General features: G+C 33.3%; 2 protein-coding genes across 2 annotated transcripts; both read left to right on the top strand.

Annotated features, from left to right (window-relative positions):
- Positions 1-7,793: 7,793 nt before the first annotated feature.
- Positions 7,794-15,588, top strand: LOC141661011 (uncharacterized). The gene is made up of 8 exons (XM_074467992.1): positions 7,794-7,941; positions 8,129-8,272; positions 8,370-8,399; positions 8,498-8,554; positions 8,643-9,599; positions 9,676-10,069; positions 14,097-15,124; positions 15,584-15,588. Exons 1-8 carry the CDS (start codon positions 7,794-7,796, stop codon positions 15,586-15,588), a joined length of 2,763 nt encoding a protein of 920 aa, XP_074324093.1.
- A 1,255-nt stretch (positions 15,589-16,843) lies between these two features.
- On the top strand, positions 16,844-21,203 carry LOC141659109 (universal stress protein PHOS32). Its single transcript, XM_074465862.1, has 4 exons — positions 16,844-17,239; positions 19,607-19,716; positions 19,834-19,952; positions 20,829-21,203. The coding sequence occupies exons 1-4, from the start codon at positions 17,062-17,064 to the stop codon at positions 20,908-20,910; spliced, it is 489 nt and encodes a 162-aa protein (XP_074321963.1). The 5' UTR covers positions 16,844-17,061; the 3' UTR covers positions 20,911-21,203.
- The last annotated feature ends 5,500 nt before the right edge of the window (positions 21,204-26,703 follow it).

Here is a 26,703-nt window from a genome sequence, read left to right on the forward strand (position 1 = left end):
AACTTCATTCAAAGCTGGCTTGGCCAACAACGGGGCCTGGGCCATATATTTCTTTAATTCCTCAAATGCCTTCTGGCTTTCCTCACTCCATACAAAATCCTTAACCTTCTTTAAGGACTTGAAGAACGACAAACACTTGTCCCCAGACTTTGAGATGAATCATCCCAATGCAGCAACCCTTTCGGTGAGCTTTTGAACATCTTTGATAGTTTTTGGGGGCTCCATGTCCAGGATTGCTTCTATTTTATCGGGATTGGCCTCGATTCCTATCTTGGAGACCATCAATCCTAAAAACTTTCCAGACCCTACTCCGAAAGCACACTTCGTAGGATTTAACATCATCTTATGATATCTCAGGACCTCAAAAGCTTCCCTCAAATGGGTTATATGGTCAGTCTTCACTAGACTCTTGACTAACATGTCATCAGCATAAACTTCCATGGTCTTGCCAATAAGATCCTTAAAAATTTTATTTACCAACCTTTGATAGGTGGCTCCTGCATTCTTGAGACCAAATACCATAACAAGATAACAATAAACACCAAAGTCAGTGATGAATGATACCTTTGGGATATCGCCCTTGTGTATCTTGATCTGATTATATCCACTAAATCCATCCATGAAGCTCAGCATCTCATGCCCAGCAGTGGCATCTATCAAAGTATCTATCCTTGGCAACGGGAAACAGTCATTAGGGCATGCGTCATTCAGATAAGTGAAGTCTACACACATCCTCCATTTTTCATTGGCCTTCTTTACCATTATAGGGTTTGCTAACCATTCTGGAAATTGTATCTCCTCGATGAAACCAGCCTCTAAGAGCTTCTCTACTTCCTGTTTTATAGCCTCTTGCCTCTCTGGAGCAAAACTTCTTTTCTTTTGCTTCACTGTCTTCCGATTTTGATCCACATTTAGCTTGTGAGTAATCAGTTTTGGGTCTATGCCTGGCATATCAGCTGCTGACCATGCAAACACATCACTATTTTCTTGCAGAAATTTCACTAACTTCCCTCTAAGGGGCTCCTCTAGTGTGGCTCCAACGAAAGTCACCTTCTCAGGATCCTCGGGAGCTAAAGGAATTGAAACCAAGTCTTCTGCAGGCTTCCCTCTTTTCTCATCATTTTCTCGGATATCCAGATCTTCATTAGGCAGAACTTGCCCCCCAACTCCATCTTCCCTCAAAGAGGCTACATAACAACTTCTAGCCATTTTTTGATCTCCTCTCTCTTCTCCAATCCCATTCCGGGTGGGAAACTTCATAATTGAATGGTAGGAAGAAGGGACTGCCTTGAAGGCATGTATCCCTGTTCTCTCCATGATAGCATTATAAGTTGAACTAGCCTTTACCACCACAAAGTCCAACATCTGTGTTGCTTGCCTTGGTTCCTGACCTATGGTGGTTGGCAACTTGATTATCCCTTTAACGGGACACTCTACTCCCGCAAATCCATATATCGGCATATCGGTCGAGGTTAGTTAAAAATCATTATAACCCATCCTTAAAAAGGTGTCATGGAGCAAGATATCCATCGAAGCACCATTATCCACTAGGACTCTCTTGACCGGGCTATTGCCTAATATCGGTGTTATGACCAGCGGGTCGTCATGAGGAAATTTCACACCCTCTAGGTCAGAATCATCAAAAGCCAATGTTATTTCTGTCTTGTCCCTCTTCGGGGCTTCTCCAACAATATGCATAACCTCTCTAGTATATGTTTTCCTGGAGTTCCTGGATAATCCAGCAGCAGTTGGTCCTCCAAAGATTGTGTTTATCACAGGCCCTCGAGGTCGCGACCTTCCAAAAATTGCATTTATAACCGGTCCTCTGGGCTGGGGATTTCTCCCCTGATCGTCTTGGTCCCTCCTACGATCTTCAAAGTTCTTCCTTCCATTGTTATTCATATCCCCTCCTTCTCCAGTGTATTTGTTCAATCTTCCTTTTCGAATGAGGAACTTAATTTCATCTTTCAGTTGTCTACACTCATCGGTATCATGACCATCATCTTTGTGAAATCTGCAATACTTACTCTTATCTAGCTTGGCAGGATCAGCCTTCAAGGGTTTAGGCCAACGAATATCTCGATCTTTCTCGATTCCCATCAAGATCTGGCTTCTAGGAGCATTCAACTTAGCGTATTCAGTGAACTTTTGCCCAGATCCTCCCTTATTGGGGGTTGAATCAGGGTTTTGCTCGGTTCTAGGATACTTGTCTTTAGCGATATATTCCAGGTCAATTTTCCGCTTCTTGCCTCCAGTGGGCTCATTACTCACTACGGTCTTCCTCATGCTCTCTTCCACCTTGATGTACTTCCCGGCCCTATCTTGGAGCTGCAACATGCTTTCAGGGGGCGCTTGGCCAGGGACATCTTGAAGAACTCATCCCTAGTTCCTTGTTGCAGTGCTATCATGGCTACCTTGTTATCAAGGTCCGGGACTTTTAAAGCCTCCTTTGTGAAACGATTCAGGTAGTCTCTCAAGGATTCCTTTGTTCCCTGCACAATGCTCATGAGGGATGCTAAACTTTTCTCATGCACTCTCCCGCTGATGAACTGTTTAATAAAAGCCTGACTTAATTCTCTGAATGACTCAATAAAGTTTGGGGGCGAACAACTATACCATCTTTGAGCCATACCCGACAGGGTTTGAGGAAAGGCCCGACACTTAATAGCATCATTCACGGGCTGCAACAACAGTGCATTAGAGAAAGTCCTAACATGATTAGCGGGATCTCCCGTGCCATCATAAGCTTTGATAGTTGGCATCTTGAACTTCCTTGAGATATGGGCATTCATTATTTCTTCAGTGAAGGGCGGAGTAGGATCATCAGGATCTCCAAGGGGAAGAAGATTGCTTAGATCAGCCCTTGGGACAACAACCCTTCTCTGTATTGGACCATCCAGGTCTATGATAGGAGGAGGATTTCTCCCCCTAGGAGGTATGGGAGTCTGGTGGTCTGGTGCGCCTCCAAGTCGCTCTTCAGCCTTTGAATCTCGGCCTCATGAGCCCTGATCCTTTCCTGCACTTCTTGGGGATTCATCATTTGGGTGCTCCTAGGACGTTGGCTACCATCATCCATCGGCTCTTTGCCAGCACGTCTCCTTCTTGGGGCTACTTCATCATCCGAAGATTCGGAGTCTCTCTCAGTGTAAGGACCAGAAAATTCCTGATCCTCAAGGATATGAGCCAAACCTCGTATGTAGGGGGTGATCGCCCTCATACTTCACTCCGTCCAGCATGTCCACTTCCTCCAACCTCGGGATAAAGGGGCATCCCATAAGGGGGTTAGTAGTTACAACAGTTGAATACTCGTACCCAGTGGGTCGAGAATTCACAGGTGCATGTAGTTGTTGAACTTGGGGATTCGTACCTTGAATAGCCGAGGGAACCGTCCCTTGTGGCTGAGGTTCAGTTACCCCTATCTGGGCTTCTCCTTGGGTGGCTGCATAAGTTGAATGAGGAGGTATCTCCACGGTTGACGAAATCACTTGGGTTGTCCCCGATGGTGTTCCTTCCTCAAGAGCTCTAATTGTTCTCCGTGTTCTCGCCATGGTTGTTGTTGTGCTTTCCCACAGACGGCGCCAAATGTTATGAATTAAAAACTAAGGTATATGATTGCTGTATTTATTACTAAGGAACGTGAGCTTCGAGGCTCGATTTGACTGCTCTTGTGTTTCGTGACTCAATCTGCCTCAACAAGATGCCTACGTACCTTGCTGATTGCCAAGGATCAAGTCAAAAAACGTAGTTCTGATTTGTGGGGTGAGGCCCCTTATATAGATATTGGAAGTCCTTGAATTGGACTTGGTATAGGAGACTTGGTGGTCAAGTCTCTGAATTAGAATGGACTTTGGAGTCCTAGGAAGTAGGAAGCTGATTCCTTATCCCATGAGTTTCCTTGGAGGCCAATTTACAAGGATTTATATCCCCACAAGGACTCATCTTAATAGCTATTTTTCTCCCTTATTAATTAATTAAGAAATTAATTAATTTTCAGGGTTTTGGGCCTTGTTTGTTCCATCAGGCCTGATCTGGTCCATCAGGCCTGATCAATATGTTAACCTTTTTGGTCTGAATATCATACATCTTCTTATTGGGCCTTGCAGCCCAAATCCTGTGTAGTTAATACAACATTAACTACGTAATCATGATTTATTTATTCCCTATCATGTACTAATGTTTGCTTTTGTAAATTGTATAAATCAAGTATAAGTTATCAATTAACATATTTTAAAATAACTTATATAGAGTATTTATATTTTTTTCAAAGTTTAAAGTGTGAGGTGTCGCCTAACGTGATGGCGGGTAATATTGAACTAAATTTTATATCAAAATTTAGCTATTATTTTGAATATTTTAATTTTATTATCTTTTTTTTTTGAAGAATTCATTTTATAATGTTTAAAATTGGAAGTGTCACTTTAAGGTGACTATCAGTAATATTAAAATGTTGAAGAATCAAAATTTGTGTCGACGGATATTTCAACCATCCTTATATTACTTCTATGTCATCTGTGTCGTTTTCAAACCTGATTAGCATTTGATAACGTCATATTTTTTGTTAGAGCTCTCTTCTCCCTTTATAATCTAACTAAAGTAGGTTATAAGGTTAATATCTGAAACAAGTGCATATAATGCATCTATTTATGTAGATATTTGGTTATTGTTGCAATTTCGTCAATATTATTTTGTGTATGATGTTCCATGCACGGGTAATCTTAGATTTATGTGAAAAGTTTATACATGATATCGGTTTTAAGCATGTTGAAGGGGATTTTGACTCACAACAAGAAAATATTTATCAAAACAACTTGATAATCATCACACGCTGCTCAAACATAGGGGAGTAAAAAAATGTGGTATCACTGATACACATACTACATTATTTTTTTATTACTTATTCTTCTATTTCTTTTTATTTTGATATTATTAGTGGCAAGTTTAAATACAACATATCTTATAAATATTCCAGAATTTAAATTTTTTAAGGGGAACTAATGAATATGCTTTCTATCCGGGTGATTATGCTATCGATGTGCGCATTTTTATACCTTTATCACTTTCATCACCCTCAAATGCAAGTTACGCGTGACTGGTTATATTGTTACATTTCTTACCGTGTTAGACACAATATTCATGAAACAGGTTTTCTAAACTCTCAATCATATTCTTTGTGATTACAATTGACAGAGAATATTGTGGATACACAAACTCTCAGTCAATTAATCAATGAAAATAGTGCATATCTGTTTAAAAGTTGAAAATATTTTGCAACTCTACCATAATCAACTTCATTTAACCGTACTATATATTCACATGCTTGAGCTCTCAACCTATACTCAAATATCAGAAGAGCATAATAGAGATACACATTCTTGATTTTCTCAAATATAAATTAAAGTTTTATATTAATTTATTAAGTTTCTCCTCTTCTTGCATTCAGATATGAACGACCATCAACATTTTTCCACTTTGGATGCTACTCAAGTAGCTTGGAAATTGAAGGTTCGAGTGACAAGAATGTGGATATCAAGGAATAACCATGGGGAGGCAATCAAGCATAATCTTATTCTGTTGGATTGTGAGGTGTGATTTAATTATATCAGTTGCATTCGAACCACTGTTCACATCTCTTGGCGCATATTCTGCATATTAACATCCTAATTTTAATCCCGATGATGAGAAATCCTGATTTCTTCTACAACAAGATATGATCAAGATCATGATATGTTCCTGGATTTCTCCTTCATCAGGATATGAATCAATATCAGGATATGAATCAGGGTTTGTTAGCATCAGGATTAGAATCATCATGTGATTACAATCTTAACTTTCAATTAGATTCTCCATGATTACAATTTACAGAGAATATTATGGCTACACAAATTCTCAGTCAATTAATCAATGAAGATAGTGTAAATCTGTTTAAAAGTTAAAAAGATTATGCAACTCTACCATAATCAATTTCGTTTAACCGTACTATATATTCACATGTATGGGCTCTCAACCTATACTCAAACATCAAAAGAAGGTAATAGAGGTACACATTTTTTATTTTCTCAAATATACATTGAAGTTCCATAGTAATTTATTAAGCTTCTCCTCTTCTTGCATTCAGATATGGACGACCATCAGCATTTGTCCGCTCTGGATGTTACTCAAGTAGCTTGGACATTAAAGGTTCGAGCGAACAATCCTATTTCTCACATCTATTGGAGCATACTCTACATATTAACATCCTAATTCTAATCTTGATGCTGAGAAATCCTGATTTCTTATGCAACAAGATATGAATCAGGGTTTTGTCAGTATCAGGATTAGAATGAGGATGTGATTATAATCTTAACTCTCAATTATATTCTCCATGATTACAATTCACATAGAAAATTGTGTCAAATTCAGCATTAGGATTAGAATCAGGATGTGAATACGAATAGTATATTGTTTCATATCTATGTTTTTAGTTAACTTTTTTTAAAAACATTTGCAGAACACACATATGCTTGCAATATTGCCATTAGCTATTTGGAATCAATTTGTGATTTCCATGACATCTACTGTTCAAGAGACTTCCAACAAATTTTTTAGAAAATCGAAGAATCATTTTGCAAATTATAGAGCATTGATATGGATTTGTGCTGATAAAAAAATATTTTAATTGTATAATGTTTAAACGATGAGGTGTCGCAATAATATTAAAATACTTTTGAATAAAAATTTTCCTTTAGCAGAATAATGACTTTTGTTTTACTGCACTAATTTATATGTTTTGTATATGTATTCAGGTAAAACATTAAGGTTTTCAATTCAACAGTTTTAAAATAACTTATATTATTATTTATATCTTTTAATTTTCAAAATTTTAAACTGCGAGGTATCGCCGTAAGGCGACGCCGAGTAATATTGCACTATTTTTTTATATTTAAGTTATATATATAGTATTACAGTTAGAGAGTAATTGATAAAAATTGATTTCAAATTCACATTTGTAAGCAATATATGTATAAATGTAACATTGTAGTTTTCAATTCAACTGTTTTAAAATAACTTATATTGAGTACTTTCATTTTTTAATTTTCCAAATTTTAAACTATGAGGTGTCGTCGTAAGGAGATGCCGAGTAATATAGAACTAATTTTTTTTTATATTTAAGTTATATATATAGAAATACAGTTAGAGAGTAATTGACACAAATTAATTTCAAATTTATATGTTTAAGCAATATATATAGAAATGTAACATTGCAGTTTTCAATTCAACGATTTTAAAATAACTCATATTAAGTATTTACATGTTTTTAATTTTCCAAATTTTAAACTGCGAGGGGTCGCCGTAAGGCGACGTCGAGTAATATTGAACTAATTTTTTATATTTGAAATTTATATACAGAAATACAGTTAGAGGAGTAATTGACAAAAATTGATTTCGAGTTCACATGTTTAAGCAATATATGTAGAAAAACATATATGTGAAAAAATATTGATTAAGTGAAAAACACTTAAACAATATTTATAAACTGAAAAAACTGTGTAAATAATATTTGTTGACTGAAAAAGTGAACGATACAAAATAAAATATAAACAAAATATCAACACCTTGAATTAATTATAAATTAATAACAAAATATATAAATGAAATTGTATGATTTAAAATATTTTTAAAATAAATTAAAGTTCAATGAGATACTAATTCATATTATTACAGGGAGATACTGATTTTTTAAAATTTGTTCACACACACATGTTTACAGGGAGATACTGATTTGTTAAAATTTATTCACAGACACATGTTTACAAATGCATCAGAAGCCAAATTTGAACATAAATCAGGCTCAACTTGATCATTGTATGCTGGAAACTCCTTCACAAGCTAAAAAAAATCAGCATAAGAGACTTGTAACAGTTCATATTCCAGAGCCTGAGCAAATTGGTGTCAAAAGGCCAGGTATTCCGACATACTTATTTATCAACATCACACAATATTAAAAAGTATTGCAACCTTGAACCGATGTTTTCTATTATTTATACTCAGTTTGGTTTCCAGCTTCACACGGTATGTTCCCGTCTTTGTGAGCCTATATAGTTTCGTACATGTTTATGATTTAAATTAGAATAGCATTCTCTAATATCAGTTTCAGATAACAATGATTCAATAAGAACGCCTAGAGCAAATGACGGTTCTTCTGCGTCTAGTAAAAGGAATTTGTTTGAAGCATTCAACAACGCTGCTGAGATACACATTGAACACATGCTGGACTATGAGCAATATATTTCTGGTAAAATATATTAAGACAGATTTCAGTCAGCTTTTTAGACAATAAGCCATTTTGTATTTACCAGAAAAAATTATATTTCTATATATTATTTTTTCAGATGATAATGCAGATGACTCAGACGCTGAAGGTATGTTCAAACTGATAACCACTCATTACAATCAAACCTCAATGATTATCCTATTTAGATGACCATTAATCTATTTCTTTAATATTATCATAGTACAGCTCATAGAGGTGAGTATTTATCTGATGATGAAGAAGACAATAATCAATATTTCCCAGGTAGCATAAATATTTTAACTACGTCACAAAGGAAACAAAATTTATGAAACTATGACATTTTTATCTTTATATTAATTTTTATTGTCAGATTTATGGACGGGATACATGGACCTCAGGCCTCCATCTAAGGTATGTCAGAAGTATAACGCACGAATGTGGAATGAAGAACGGAACAATAAATCATCGAAGAATAACATACCAACTTTTATAATGTGTTGCAAAGATGGTCAAGTTAAGCTTCCTGCTGAAAAATGTCCTCCTCCCTTCCTTGCTTCTTTGTTATCTGGAGGTGAAAATTTTTACCACTTCAGGCTCAACATAAGAACATATAATTCCCTATTTCAGTTCACCTCAATTGGTGGCAAAATAGACCACAAAATTAACAATGGAGGAGGGCCTTACTGTTTTAAACTTAATGACCAAAACTATCATCTAATTGGAAGCCTCAAACCCAAGGATGGTCAACCAGCAAAATTCTGCCAACTGTATGTGTATGACACTAAAAATGAAATAGAAAATCGCATGAATGCAGTACTTGGCTCAGAAGTGCTTGATCCAGATATTATAGAAGGGTTGTTAAAGATGCTTAACGAAAATAATCAATTGGCAGAAGGTTATCATTATGCGCGTGATCGTATTAATCTTGGTGAAACAGACAACTTTAGTTTGCTTTTGGTTTCATCTAAGTCAGCCTCTGGCAGGAAAAACCAGGTTGGACCTTCAAATGAGGCGGCAGCCTTGGTAGTTGGAGATAGCGATGATACTTGCCCATTTAGAGATATTGTCGTTCAAACAAAGCAGATGTATCTGAAAAGAATATATGTAACCTGCAAGCACTTTAAGCAGCTTCAATATCCGTTGCTTTTTCCTTATGATGATGGTTTTCATCTAGATATTCCCCTTCACAACAAGAAGCCTAAAGTGCCGGATGAGAATGTAAGTGATCTACATCCAGATGAGACTCAGCACAGAACTACTGTCACAATGCGAGAATATTATGCTTATAAGTTAATGATACCCCTAGAAGAAGGGAATTTTAGCCACTGTCTTCTGATGCATAATATATTAGGGTTGTGCTCAGAATTATATCTTTAGTGCTAACTTTATATTTACTATAACAGGCATGAATCTTCATCTTGGCGGTCGTTTATGGCAACAATTTGTGGTAGATGCCTTTGCAGCAGTTGAGCAATATAGACTGGACTGGATTCGAGCTCATCAGAATATAATAATGTCTGATCTTTATAAATCTATTCGTGATTTGGTATCAAAAGGTGATACAAACCCATCTACAAAAGGCAAGAATGTCATCCTTCCTGCAACTCACACTGGTTCGCAAAGATTTATGATTCAATACTTCAAAGATTCATTAGCTATTTATCATACCATCGGTCATCCATCCCTATTTTTGACAATGATGTGTAATACACAATGGCCTGAGATTAAGAGTATGATGAAAATTTTCCCTGGAGTAGATGTTGCTGACAAACCTGATGTGACAGCAAGAGTTTTCAAGTTAAAACTTGACCAGTTGCTGGACCTTATCAAAAACAAGAATTATTTTGGGAAATGCATAGGAGGTAGTGTGACGGCCTCAACCCCGGGGTCAAGAGTTGGCGTCACCAACAACAATAATAACAATCATAATTTAGCCCAACTCATTAATAATACATATACTACGACCCCTTTACCAAGACCTTTTCCAGGTTTAAGTATGACTTATGTTACTCAACTAACACAACTCAAATTACCTTACACAATCCTGACCACTAATTTAATGCAGCAACTCACCAGACCTCATCTGGTCTGAACACAACTACCTCAGAGGAGCCTGACACGAAAGGAGCCGGAACTCTGCCCTGACTACCGCGCAAGAATCTCCTAGGCATGTGCAATATATATAAGATATTCTGCAAGGGTGAGCAATTGCTTGCTCAGCAGCACCACTATATGAATAACAAGTAAAATAGTTTAAAGTAAAGCAGTTATATGAACATAATTCATAACTTGCCAGAAACATGTAAAATAAGTATAAACTGGATATCAAAACTAGCATGCTCTGTCAAACAAGATCAACAGTCGTGTACTGTGCATAAAACCATAGTTAAATTTTAGCATGCTATTTTCATTTATAAACCTTCCGTTCCCTAACAGGAACCATAAAACCATCTGTCCCGTTACGGGGACCCAAAACCATTTGTTCCATTACTGGAATCACAAAATCACAATCAGATATGTATTGGATGTTATCTAGGGATGGCTGATCAGGCCTCCACACAAATTATCTAGGATAGTTGGCCGGGCTATCACATAAAATGTCTAGGAAAGCTGATCGAGCTTTCTCACAAAATCACCGCATCCGAGGAGACTAGCCAGGTCTCTGATTAACTATGCTGGACTAATCAGTTATGTAATGCGCGCAACCGAATTAGCCACTTACGCAACGTTATCCAATATCTGATTCGTTTTATCCAGTTTTAAAATCACTTTTACCTATCTCTTGTTAAAATCAATTCTGTCATAGCACACTATTCAAAACCTCTTTTCCATTTTTAATCACACTTTAGAGATAGGTATTTTCAGAAGTTACTTTTCCCCAAAAACACATATTTACAACATTTTCAAATACAGGGGATACGTAACTTAAAACATTTCTATTCCATTACGAGAATAAAACATTTAGCTATTCATACGTACTGAACCATAAAAGAATGGTCAGGGGTACTTGCCTTGTAAAGCTTTACCACTACTACCGATCAACCTTGGACTAACTTGGACACTCGGCTTTATCGCCTTACTATCAGACTATCCTGGATCCGACTTCAACGTTCAGGTCCTTCGCTTAGAACCTTGCTACGCTTGTCGACTGATCACCAGGTTATCTTTAGTTCGACTTCACTTCTGGAGTCCTTCAACTAGAACCTACAGAGCCGAAATACCCTACGTTAGACGTCTAGGTATGCTTGACATATCCTCAATAACAGGTCTACCCTTCGATAACAAATCCCGACTCGTACTTATATACATTATTACAATAAAATAACACACCAAACAGTCAGGGTTCACGTTCTCGAGAAATTGGTTTGGTGTTCGTTTTCAGAAAATACATATACTCGTCATTTTACGAAATTAGGGTTACTGGATTTTGATAGAACATTCACCACAACATACAATCAGGTTTTGCACAAAATGTATGTATATACTTATTTATACTCGTTCGACGTTCCGATAATTACAGGGTACGTCCCGCATTTTGGAATTTAATTTCCAAAAATTCGGGCAACACCCCCTCTGTTTATCGGCCTACCCGTCGAACAACTCGACGTCAAACCAATCAACAATCAATCACGCAATCCATATTTCAAAATTCCCCAACCACCGATTTAAACCTACTAATTATTATTATTTACATCTTATATTTTTATTCATATTTTTATAATTATTTTAGATTATTAGGACTCGGAATAAACATCATAGTCCATCGTCAGCTCATCAAAATTCATCGTTGACGGCGGTAAAACTCGGAGGTACCCTATTCGGGTTTCCAATCACGGATTCTACCGATTAAATTACTGAATAACTAGAATAACTAATTGATTAATCACAAAAAATTAATCGAATTTTTCATAATTATTCTAATCATAAAAAACAATAACCGAATTATTCACCAAGAACCAGGAACCCAAAGATTCGAGTAGCCCAACTGAATAGTCGAACAAACATGGCAACACAGAAGCAAGGCAGCAGAGAAACATCAAGCACAAGACGCGCGCGTGCATCACACGCACGCTGCACGCATATGCATAGTCACCGCCATCTCGCCGGAAACCGGTGAGAGGTGGCACAACCCGTCAATCAACACATATACATACGATTTGCACATATGTGTATGCATATTAAAAAACGAAACCACACATCAGTCACCTTGCCGTAAAGCTGAACGACGGCAACGGGGTGGTAACAGGGCGGCAAAGCCAAGAACAAGAGAGAACAATCGCGGACAAGAGGGAAACAGGGAAATAGGAAAAGAACGAAGAAGCGTGCAAATAGCAGCGTGAAGGAGAGGCACAGAAAGAGATTGATAATCGAGAGAATAATCCCAAAAATATAAGAGAGTAAGACTGTGGAAATTTGTGTGTGTTCATCTGTTATTTGGTTTTAGGAGTTATCAACACCAGAACCAACAAACTCCTGCCACGTTTATGGAAATGGCTAAAATTCTGCCACGTGTTAATTCCCCGTTCCTGACAGCCCCAATTTGCCCGATCTTTGCAATTTAGCGAGCCATCGCGCGAAATAAATAATCCCGAAAAATTCCAAATAAATTTTAAAATGTCACGAATAAGTTAAAGTTATTAAAAGTAAATTTTTCATAATTTTTAAAGTATATTTGAAACATATCTCGTACCCGCATTCTATAATTAATGAACCGAGTTACTCTTAAAACAAATTCAGAAAATCACGAAAATAGTCTCAAAATGTTACAAATATCCCGAAATAAATAAAATCATAAGTTTCGTAATTTTAGACTAATTTCTGAAATGCAATTTATACCCGCTTTTATCAATTAAACAAATCGACGCGCGGGTGAAATTAATCCCAAAAATTCCCAAAATAGTTTTAAAATTCTCGGAATATTCCAAACTTAAATAAATATGAGTTTCATGATTTTTAAAAAATTCTGAAATTAAATACGGATTTTACGAATAAATACAATCAGAAAATCATACAGGGCTAAATAATTGATGAAATATTGATTTCTAAATTTTTATAAAATCCCAAAATAATTATTATAATTATGAAACCATAAGACAATTTTAGAGATAATTCACATATTTACATAAATAAACTTGTATTAAATTCACTTTTAAAAGTAAAAACAGTTCAATACAAGTCCATAATTAATTACGAGGACAATTCAGTACACTAAAAATCACACATACATAATAATAATAAAACACATATCGGTTGAAGCCAATAAACATATTTTATTTATTTAATAATTCAACAATTACACGTTTAGATATTAAAAATATACGAGTCGTTATAGGTAGTAATGCACTCTTATGATTTGGTTTCTTCCTTATAATTATAAAATCTTAGTTTATTACATATTGTTTATACCTTTTAAAGTCTTAAATAAATATATCACTATTTCTTTCATTTGTAGTAATGCATGTAATTGAATTCCAAAAGCGCAGTCTTCCTCACTGTCACATGTTAATATGGTTGCACCCGAGAGATCGCCCACAAAATGTTGATGACATTAATAAGTTAATCTCGGATGAAATACCGGATAAAAATCATGATCCTATTGATTTTAATGTTGTCATCACATGATTCATGGGCCATGTGGAAAAGATTACTCCTACTCTCCTTGCATGGTTAAGGGGAATTGTGGTCGCCATTTTCCTAAAAGGTGTTGATTTTTTCATATTTGGCATTTGCATTGGTATATGTTTAATAAGCCTGTGTTTTTTATACCAAGATTTAACAACATAAATGTAGCAATATAATAACCATCCTTTTTTTCCTTATCTAGGTTTAATGCTCACACATTTTTTGACGATTGTGGCTTTCCTGTATATCGTAGACGACGCACAGGATTAACTGTGACAAAGAAAGGAGTGGAACTTGATAACCAATATGTGGTTCCTTATAATAGGGATTTATTAGTCCGTTTCCACTGTCATATTAATTTGGAGGTTTGTAACAGTTCGCGATCTTTGAAGTATTTATTTAAATATTGCTTGAAAGGTCACGATACGGCTACCATGATTCTGAGGAAAAAACAACAAGGAAATGAAGAAAACACTTCATCTTCAAAACCAAAGTCAAATGATGAAATAAAAAATTTCCTTGATGGTCGTTACATATGTGCTTCGGAAGCTGCCTGGCGTCTTTTAGGATTTGACATACATCATCGTTTTCCTACTGTTGAGCGTTTGCCAGTGCATTTGGAAGGCGAAAATAGTGTGTCTTTTAAGCAACATGAAAATCTTCAAGATGTTGCGGAGAAGGCTAAAAAGAGATTTAGCAAATTGGAAGGATGGTTTCAGGCAAATAAAAACATACCAGAGGCAAGACAATTTACATATCATCAGTTTCCTCATAATTTTACTTGGAAACAGGATCAAAACAGGTGGAAGATTCGTGAACGTGGTACAGTTTTTGGGCGTTTATCTGATGTTCATGCATCTTCTGGAGAAACATTTTATCTGCGTATGATTTTGATGCACATTAAAGGAGCAACATCTTTCAAAGACCTCGTAACTGTTAATGGCATTGTGTATAATACATACAAAGAGGCATGTGATGCTCTTGGCCTATTAAAGGATGACAAACAATGGGATGTAGCCATGACTGAAAATTTCAATCATGCTATGCTCTTTCAGCTGAGACAATTGTTTGTATTCATATTATCTAATAATCAGGTGGCAGATCCTTTGAAACTATGGCAACATCATTGGAAAGCAATGACAGATGATGTTCTCTACTCAAGGCATAAATTTTTTGGAAACGTTAATCTCCAGCTAAGTGAATCAGATATCCAGAACATAACTCTAATAGGTAATTTGAACTATTTAATTTTTGTCTCATATTTCTGGAGATATAACTGAAGTCATGTTGATGTGTTATATTGAGCTAAAAGTTGTTATATTTCACATGGTTATAATGAACTCATTTTTCCTTTTTAACTATAATTTTCTATGTAGCAGATTATAGAATTCTAATTCTGCCTCAATTAATTGAAGATATTCCTCGCACTTAAAATTTAAAATATCACTACTATACCCACCTACATTTATAATAGTTTCATGTATGTGACTAATTTCTTATTATGAGGAATAAGCTCCTCGGAATGATAGTTGTTACAGACTGTTTGGTAACGAAAATCTCCAGCTAAGTGAATCCGAATTCCAGAACATAACTGTAACAAGTAATTTGAACTATTTAATTTTGTCTCATTTCTGGAGATATAACTGAGGTCATGTTGCTTTGTTATATCAAGCTTTGTCACTTTTACAGGCTAGTCTTCATGGTTGCTATCAGTATACTATTAAGTCTATGTGTAAACAAAGTTTTTAATATGTAGATGGACAATTAACTTTAATAATTTTTTTAATCTCAATATACAAATATAATCCACTGTCAATTTTCATTATTGAAGTAGACACCATTGTATAATGCTATACAAAATTGAAATATCTGATTAGTAATTTTTAGACAGTAATAAAAATCAACCAAGTTTTTCTATATGCCAAATCTATTCACATACTGTGTACCAATCTAATGCAAAGTTTAAGCAGGAACAAGATTGATAAAAATATTCTCATACTTTAAAAAATCCTCATGATGTACTATTTATGTTATGTAATATTTACTGGATTTTTTTAAAAGTATTTAATTAAAAAAAATATTTACTCAGTTTTGTTGTATAAATTATTAAAATATTGACTACTAAAAACGTAAAAGAGAAATGTTAAAATATGAGTTAAGAGACTTTTAATTGGTTAAAATGTGAGAGAAAGAAAATTAAATTTAAATACTGAGATTTAACGTTAAACTATAATATCAATTTTATATTTCAAAATAAACGGAACCTAAATAACTGTAATAAATAAATTAAATAAAACTAGAAGATAACCGTTTATCTTATAAAAATTACAAACTTCATGAAAAAAATTCAAAATTGATGAAATTTGTAGCGCGCGTAGCCCGGACAAAAAGTCCCTAGTCATGCCTAACATGTATTTATATAAATGTCGGAGTTAAAACATTATTCCAAAAAGTGATATTTTTTGGACAGCTTCCAAAAAATAATTATGAGGTACTTTAATTACAAAATATATATGAATTTTTTAGCTCTTCGAATAAATTTGAGGTCCAGATCTAGGTTCAAGTAGAATATGCTAAAAAAATATTGACCCAATAAATTTTTATGAGAACTAAATGTTATAATTAATTTATTAATACATGAATAAGCATCCAAGTCCTACCAGTACTTTTTGAAATAAGTTTTTTGAAAGCAATCCTTACTTAAAAAAATTAACTACTAAATATTAATATTTAATTCATTTGATTAAATGGCTAATTTAATTCAGAAAACTAATTTTCCAAAAAGGTTAATTGTATTTCAATATTTAATTATTAAAATTTAGAAAGCTATACAAGTATAAGGAGGTTGATGCAAATAAGACAGACGTAATGAGGCGAACCAGACATACGGAAGTAATTTCTTTATTCATGTGCACTCCAACTTTTGTCGTGGGATAATCATTAATTTTCGTGGACCACCACCAAACTCATGGCGGAAACAATACTAGTAGTACTTGTCTACATCCACCGCACTCACTGCTCTGCGTGTATATATATCTAACGGCTCAGATATCATCTTCTACATATATTATACAACCAACCAAGACTCTGTCATATTGTTTATCATATTACACTACAGGAGCAAACTTATCAACTCCCTGTAAAATAATCTTTGTATCCAGAGAGAGATGGAAGCAGAGAGGAGAGTGGGTGTGGCAGTTGACTTCTCAGATTGCAGCAAGAAAGCTCTGAAATGGGCTGTTGATAACGTTGCTCGCAAGGGGGATCATCTTATCTTGATCAATATTCAGGCTGAGGGTTATTATGAAGGCGGCGAGATGCAGCTCTGGGAAGCCACTGGTTCTCGTATGCTCCTCCCCCCCCCCCTTTCTTTTTTTATTTGTTTAAGTATCTGTTCATGCCATGTATGCCTTAGTTAGCTCTTGTTCCAACCTCATCTTCTGAAATTTAGACTTAAATCTAATCATTATGCTTAAATATAATCAAAGCTATTCTAGCAATATCAACATGTAGTAATAACAATTTAACACCAAGATCTATATACATGGCAGCAAAACCCTTGAAGCAAATTGTTCAATTTTCAAGTTCACTACCTAATACTTGAAGATCAACCAAATTAACTACTCCTATATTTTACGAGGTCGCCTGGAAAAACCTCGCTGGTTTCTGGGTTTTCAGATTCCGGCCGGTTGTTTTTGGCAATCGGGGTGTTCTTGGTAACCCGTTTTGTTTTTATCCCTGACCCGGTTTTGATCTTCTTTTCCCCAAATCAGCTTTTAAAATCTGTTTCTACAGATTTTTATATAAAAATATATTAATATTCTATTTTAAATTCTAAAATTCATTTTTAATTCAAAAAAAATTTGGTTAATTATTTTTAATAATTAACTGATTTTTTTAAATCTAGAGAATTATTTTCTTTTATTATTATCGAAAATCCAAATTTGATTTAATTATTTATAATTTATTTTAATTAATTATTTATGATTTAATTAATTGTTTAATTCATTTAATTTAATTTTATTTATAAATAGTTCAATGGAATATAATTATCCATAATTAAGCCAAATAATTCCTAAAAATTATTGTGGGCTTTTAAATAATATGTATAAAGGTATTTAATAATCAGTTAATATTATTAATTGATTTATTCTTATTTTAATACGAAACGAATGTGTCTAGACTCAGAAAAATATTGCTCTTCCAATAAAAATACTTTCGAGATCTAAATTCTTTTGTATCGAAAGGTCACTTGTTTTGTGAGTCATTTTGAGGTGAATAACCATCAAAAATTCATATTTTTGACTCGATTTCAGTTTTAAAAACACTGAGACCTGTCATCTTTTGACAATCTGACTTACATGTTATATGAATAACATGATTACGTGCTTTGCTGTACGCATGTTATCTGTTTACAGCTTTCAATACCATGTATAAATAAACGATCGGGTAGACGCTGAGACGTATAGACGTCATTCGAGTTTTGTCTGGTTTATTAAATAAGTGCGTTTGATTTATAGAGTCAAGGTCAGGAAGGTTGTAGACATGGCTAATATCAGTTTTGCTTAACAGACAAGTACCACTGTCCTATTCCAATTTCAAAATAGACGAATGTTTACATATTCAGAGTTGATATTACTGTGAGGCAAATTCTGGTTATACAATAAAAATGTTTAAGATAATAAATTTAATTTAATATTAGATTTACTATTAAATAGAAAGGTAAACACTAATTTTTACCAGGTTAGTGTTTTTTCCTCGTATTGTAAGAGTCTCCACGTATAAATCTTGTTGTTAATCTATCGATTTTTATAACTGTATGCTTATATAATTGTCTTAATTGATGCATTTCAGTTCACAACAAGGACAATTTTAATTTTATCAACATTCAAACATGCCAAACTTGCTTACCCTATTTGCCTATCACATGCCTCTCTTAGGTTAGTGATGTTAGATCTCAGTGCTTTTTTTAAAGTGTGAAAGTACTTAAATAACAATTTATCTGTTTAAAATATTTTTTTTTGTTAAAAGTAATTTCCTTAAAATTTAGAGTGTACATATTCAATGCTATAATGATCAAGACTTCCCAATATCAAAGAATAAGTCCCGCTAATATTGCGAACTCGAAGTGTGTTTGCAATAGTCAACGATATTGGAAAAATATGATGTAGGAATTAAAGGGTAAATCACATGGTGAGCATGTTCTGATTGAGGTTATTTTTTTGTTCCATATATCCCAACTTTAATTATTATCTGCGTCAGTTCACCACACACATTCTTTACATGTGTTCCATTGTCACTTGATTCTATAAAGACTTGGCAGAACTTGGCACACACTTGTTTGAAAGGATAAGGTTATGTCAATTAATGCCGAGATTGTGTTGTCCTCGAGTTAAGTCATAAGATTTTATTAAACTTCGTTTTGAAACTTAAGTCTGAACCCAAAAATGACCAAACAAGTATACGAATTTATGGTGAATATATATGAAAATGAGAATGATTTAGCATGTTTCTATGTTAAAAACTCACAAGAATTATTGAAGTAATTAATTTTCCTCCTATCAAACATAAGTTGTTTATAAGTCCTCAAGTTTGGCTTAATTTTTTAAGTACCTATCTATTTTGTTGTGGAATGATGATCATTTTTCCTATTATCACTTATGTTTCTGTTAAGAGGTATTTATTTATTTCATGGATTCGTATTTATGTCAGCTTTTATCCCTTTAAGTGAGTTTTCTGACTCAAATGTTATGAAGAAATATGGCGTGAAGCCTGATGTCGAAACATTAGATATAGTCAATACCGCAGCTGCTCAGAAAGAGGTAACTGGGTTGACAGTATTAATAAACTATTTTCCCGCTAAATTCCATAGTAAGCTATAATACTTTTAAAGAGGCAAGTGATTAAAATATTGACTTAAAATTTGTGTTTGAGAGCAGTTTTTGGTATTGATGAAAATATACTGGGGAGATGCTAGGGAGAAGTTATGTGAAGCCGTGGATGATATCCCATTGAGCTGCCTTGTCATTGGAAACAGGGGGCTTGGCAAGATCAAAAGGTTTGATCTTCTAAAATCATATATCACTTTAGTAATATGGAATGTTTGATTTGTGTATATTTTATCAAGTGATTTGAAATCCTCAGGTCACCTACCCCTCCCTTTGTGCACCAAGTTTAAACTTTATGATTATTACAATTGCTAGTAAAGGTTGAGGATGTGGTGTATATTGTATAGAATGCTTTGTTCTGTCTTCTGCCTTCCACTGCTTGAGATAATTAATTTTCTTTCAAACTTGGTTTTGTTTTCGTTGCATTTGCTACAGGACATCAGCTACATAACATAAACTGCTTATTCAATGTGTTTTATGTTAATTAATGCAAATGTCTAATACTCTTATGTTATGCTTGTTTGGAAGGACTAAACTCTCTTTTTTATATATAATTTGTACTCATTTAATTACTACTTAATCTCCTAATATAATCCCTTGTATGAAAGTATTGATCTTTCTGTTTCAACTAGCAAATTACCGTCTCACCCTCTCACTGAGTACTATATTCCCTAGGAAATGAATTACACAATATTTTGTGATGAAGTCCACAAGAACCTTATAGATATGAAATATAATAGATATTTAGAGTGAGTAGGTTAACAAATTGGGGATTATAATCTGATGTAACAAGCATCGGCAGACCTAAAGAACTAATGGTGTTGGTTTCTCTGCTTGTACAATTGCTCATAAGATGACTACAGTTATATCCATGCTCAATCTAATCCTTAAGTTGTTCAAAGAGGGTTCTCAGGATGTTACAAAGTTCAGCCGGTCATGTTTTTAATTTTCTAAGTTTCAGAGAGTTGGCTGAATCCTTTTTCCAATTTTATTTCCCAAGGCATTTAACTAATTCTGTGATAATACGAGTTATGTTTGATTTGCAGGGCTATCATGGGCAGCGTTAGCAACCATGTGGTTAATAATGCACATTGTCCTGTTACTGTTGTGAAAGACCATCACGAGTGATGATAGCCATGATAGTTGTGCATTATACATGGGCGGATTGAGTTCTTGGATACACCCATGATGTGGATGCTAGAATAAATATAAATATGAACCTGCCTTTAGTACTTTATACTGAAGTTGTAGGACACTTGTATTTTGATGGTTTTTGTTATTTTCTTGTAAATGTTGCGTCTAGTAAGTATTGTGAATGGCTTCTGAAGAAAGGTTGCAAATAAACATGTATGCTACTTCTTGGTTGGTTTCTTGTTGGAAGTGCTGTAAGGAATTTGGTAATTTATATCTTCTTTAATTAATTGGTTATACATTAATCTAATTATAACCATTAATAAGGAAACCCATGTTTAGATGATACTATCAAATTTGGTTATATCGTTAATATTCCTAGTGATACCCCAATTGGAGCATTAAAGTATTATGTATTTTTTTTTAAAAAAAATACATATTTTACAATTTTTAATATTTTATGGTTTAACAATCCCTGTTCTTACCTCTAAAATCCCAAACATGAATTGGTTTCTGGTACACAAAAATCGAAAAACACAAGGAGGGTAAAAAGAAATCATGAAGAAAGTGTTATTTATATAACAAATCTAGAAGATGACGACAAAAGAGATGGGCAGGTTGCGCAAATAAAGCACCTATCAAGCAGGTTAAAAAAGAAAAGGTACAAAACTCTAACCTTAATTGATATTACAATCTAATGGTGTGAGATTAGCTTCTTGAAGAATGAAGACAGTGGATGACCCTCATTTAGTTTGCTGCAGAATTTTTCAAGTTTTCAAATAAAATTTATAGTCAAATACATTTCTTTATTTCACCATTATTATCTCATTTTCATTATTTGTTGATTTGCTTAATATTTTCAGGATTATTAGTTGCTTAAATACATTTCTTCATTTCATCATTATTATATCATTTTCATTGTTAGTTGATTTGCTTGATATTTCCAGGATTATTAATTGCTTATGGATTTAGAGTCCTATCAAACTTTGGATATTTGCGTTACTCATAATTTTATTCAAAGTTCAAACTTTTCTTTCAAAAGGTTTTATATGGTTTTGGACTCAATTATGCTAACCACTACGTTAATATTCACAATTTAAAATATGTTTTATATTTCATTTACTATCTTTAAATGAATATTTTTGGAGCAAAATGGAGTGTTAAGAAAAAAGTAGGTTATAGTATACTTAGGGCATGTTTGTGTCCTTATTTATAACTTACTTTTCAGTAATAATTTATCGACTAGTGTTTGTCGACCCAACTAATAAGTTGAATTTACAACTTATAAGCTGACATGTGAAATGTTAGGAACGACATACTTTTCTCTAAACATATTTTGATTTTTCGCCTTTTTATTAATTTTAATTTTAAAATATATATTTTAAATGTTAATCTAATTTAAAATTTATGAATTGAGATAATTATATTTTAAATTAATTATTTTAGTTCATTTATGTTAAAAAAAATTGACTTATAAGTAAAATTATAGAAACGCTTATGTAACTTAGAAATGTTCATTTATTTATCATTTTTAAGTTAATTATTCATTTTAAGTCGTAAGTTGTTTATTTAAGATTTTCAAAAGGGCACTTAGTATAAATGACCACATACAGGAACAAAAATAAGGTTTCTGACCATACACATCTTTTTTATTACGAGTATATTCAAACAAATATTTCATCGCAGAGACAGTCGTATCAATGTTTTTACTACTTTTCACATTTTTTCATTACTTGAAATCATTCAACTTGCATCAATTTTTTTACAGTATTATAATTAATCTTTCACAAAAAATTTAATTGAAAAAAAAATGCTCAACGCCCGTGCGCTACGGGGGCAAAAAATACAAGTATATATATAAAACACGCATCTCCGTGATGTGTATTCAGTACACATACTATTCACATTCGTGTTTAGTGGATATTAGTTAATAATCCGTACGAAACACGTGCCGAGATCAAAATATCAATAATAAATAATGATTATAGAAATTTATTCTAAATTATAATTAAAATATATAATAAATAAAATTGTACGATTATTGCAATTTTTCATTTGAAATTATATGTATTTTCAATAACTCAAATCTTATTTGAACAATAAACTCAACGTTATTATGTATTTGTTGTTCAAAAAGACATAACTAATATTTTATATCGAAACTTTAGCCAAGAGCAACACGAATGACATATAATTTAACAAAACATTAAATCAACATTACTAAGTAATTAGATATTAGATTTTTTGTTGTTAACTAGATTTGTGTTTTTATAAAGTTTGTGATCGCATATTTTTTTCTAATAAATATTCTTTATGTATGAATCAATTTGCATTTGGTGCTAAAATATAATTCTATATGTATGAATCTAGAAATTACAATGTATGTACGATTATGTTCATATAAAAATAATATGAATATGTGGGATATAAGAATCAAAAAATGACATATAGAATAATAAGTCTAGGAATAAACAAAGAATAAAAAATATATATTTAGAGTTATAGTAAGAATAAAGGAGTGAAACCAAAAGTTTATAAAAGTGAAAAGGGGTGAAATCAAAGTACCCTTAAAAGATGGCTTCCTTGTTAATAACAATATAATATATAAAGGATTCCATTTTATTATTTTAATGAAAAAAAATTCTACAAAAAATAGAAATATCATAATTATAATATGATTCCAACAATTTATATTTTGTTAAAAAATAACATATAACTCTACATGAAACAGAATTCTAGGGGTGAAACCAAAATCATAACCGTCCTAAAATGAGATTAAGTATCCTATCAAGAAATAATTTAGAATTCTACGAAGATAAAATTGTAATCATATTACGGTTTGAACAATTTTATTAATTTTTAGGGATGAAATTAAAATACAGTTTCTATAATATCAATATCATTTTATTAAAATAGTTTTTGATAAATAGTTTCTAAATAGTTTGGATTGAGTTTTTTGAATAGAAAAATAGATATTTTTGATACAACACCAATATTATTATAATTGAACTTGGCCCAACCAACTAGTTAATAATTAATTATTGAAACAACTTATAAAATTTTATTTGATGTTATTTAATATAAACATTATGATGATGGTAAATGTAGTACCTGACGAGACATTTTTAGAAGAACGGGTACATATTAGAAGTTTAATAGTTTTAGAAGATCGACCCAAATCGCCAGGCCCAACCGACTAAGTAAAAGTATATCAACAGTCGCATGTGTACTAGGTAGTATATAATAAGTTAATCTGTACAGTGGTAGCAGCAAACACAGAAGCTATAGACAAAAAATGTAATAGCATAGAGATGTTCAAATCAAATCAGAAATCATACAAATCTATATTGGTCGGTATGGAAATGGTTTTAAATTTACTGAGTTTGTCTATGTCGAGAATGAGAATACACTTGCACTTCTTTTGTCATCTCCTTTTCTAAATCTGTTGTTTAATCGGAATATTTGAAGTTGTTTTTTTAAGGAATACTCTTTCTACTAATAATCTGGTTCTTTTATTTTTTGACAACTAACATAATAGTGCTCCCATTTGCCTTTCAACAAAGGGTTATACAACTCAAAAGCCGGGAGTACTTGGTTCATTTTTGGAGTACCTGTTTTCTGATATGCGTGTTTATGCATTCACGTTGCCGTGTACTTACTAATACTTGAAACTTGCAAATCACGCTTGATTATCCATCAGAGTTTATCACTGGAATTATTGGTTTTTACTAGGATTGTTGCGGATCAAAATACTTGAGATCGCTATGTTTTCATACCAACAAAGCTAAGTACGGACCTTTCATCGCAAGCCCTGCAAATAAGAGCTTACAGCAGATTGAGTTCAGCTATCAAGTAGGCAGTAAAGTTTCTGGATTTTTTGGAACTTTCCAGCAAAATGGCGTTGAAAGCATTGGGATTTATAAACAAGCTAAGTGAAAAAAGGAATGTTTGAAGCCAGAGTCTTGGGCATTGAATTTCTATTTTTCTACATCTATTTTGGTTCGCCCCATTGGTAGCCGGTCCCTAAATTAGTTTGACATTAAAGGATTTTTCCCGATGGCTTCATATTGTTGATTTGTTGGGGTTAAAATTAAGAATTTGTGTTAGAACGAATCCATCATCAAATACTTAACTGCTGATAGTAATGTCACTCAAATTTTTTGAAGAAATTAGTGATCATATCTATCTATACTAAATTATAATAAATAAACAGTATATTTTATAATTTGGTTAACCCTAATTTTGATTATCCTTTTTGTTTATCTATTTGTTATTATTATTTTTGCAAAGTGTCGTTTTTTATTAAATACTAACATAATATATAAAAGAAAAAACTATGTTGGACGCTCCCATTAAGCCTCGCTACTCTTTCACTCCAGCAAGAACACTACAACAGTACCCGAATAATAAGAGACACGACTCTCTAAAGTTAGTCAAAAACGCTGCTCAGGCTTCTAGGCCCACGCCCACCACATAGGCCCACGCCTACCACATCTTAACTCCTCAAGTAACATATAATATACTTGTTATTCCCTAACAATATAACAAGAATTACAGAAGGGGGTTGAATTTAATTCTGACTCCTTTTTCAAATTTAAAGAATAACTAATTTGATAAATATAGCAGTGTTTGATTAGCAATGGTGCGGATTAAAAAGGTGATAGAATAAGTAATAAAAACACAAGTTTTTAAAACTTTTCAGTGGATTTGAAAGTATCCACCAGATATATATATATATATATATATATATATATATATATATATATATATATATATATATATCAAATGGGAACCCTGTGAAGTTTTGAATAGCTCACAGCTGCTTACAAGTTTGAACAACTAAATTACAGAGAAATGTTTACATAATACAGCTTGATATGTTTCTCTGAAAATAAGATTGCTCTATTAATTGTTCTACTTGCTACACTTGGTTTATATATATCACCAAGTTTACATGCCAATAAGACAAGATAATAAAACAAAACATATCTAGTCTAACTCTATGCTGCTTCATTACTCTATTCCAGCATCTTTGAATATCTTCACAATTGCATGGAAACGGTAATGCTTCTTTGTTCTCAAATACCTTCTTAACAGACTGCCATATTCCTTTTGCAAACACCCAATGCATGTGACTGTGTTGTCACTGTCAACAGCTATTTTAATTTGATCATCCGTCGAGACTATGCTTGTCATCCGTCAGGAGCTTTGTTGATCATCCGCCGTGAGTCTTTGTGAACCATCCGTCGGGAGCCTTTTATGTTACTTGACTCCATTTCATTTATACAGAATTACAAGACATCTTATATTTACAATTAGTCACCCTATTCTGTATATCCACTAGTAGTCAATCATGACTCATATACTCCTACAGAATCTACACAATGTAGCTTGCAGAAATGTGCTACAAAACTTATTTGTTACATAAGCTACTCACTCGATGGATGCTAATCTGTCATCCGTCGGGACTAAAAAGTTCATCCGCCGTGACTATATTAGATCATCCGTCGAGTGCTACAAAATACACCAAGTTAAATCTACTAAGGTATTTTGTTTAACTTATCATCAAGTTCACTACATATTCCTAACAATCTCCTCCAATTTATGTCTACTGGAACTGTAGCCATAAATTAAGAGAAACTTGATGATAACAAAATACCCTAAAAATACAGATTAAAAAGTAGTAGATAAAACTGATAAATGCTACAAGATTTATTGAAAATTGAACAAAGCAAAGTGTACAAAAAGTTCTCACAATAATTATCAAGGCGCTCCTCTAGTCTGAGCAGA

Source organism: Apium graveolens, chromosome 5, assembly GCF_009905375.1.
Source record: "Apium graveolens cultivar Ventura chromosome 5, ASM990537v1, whole genome shotgun sequence".
Classification (NCBI taxonomy): domain Eukaryota; kingdom Viridiplantae; phylum Streptophyta; class Magnoliopsida; order Apiales; family Apiaceae; genus Apium; species Apium graveolens.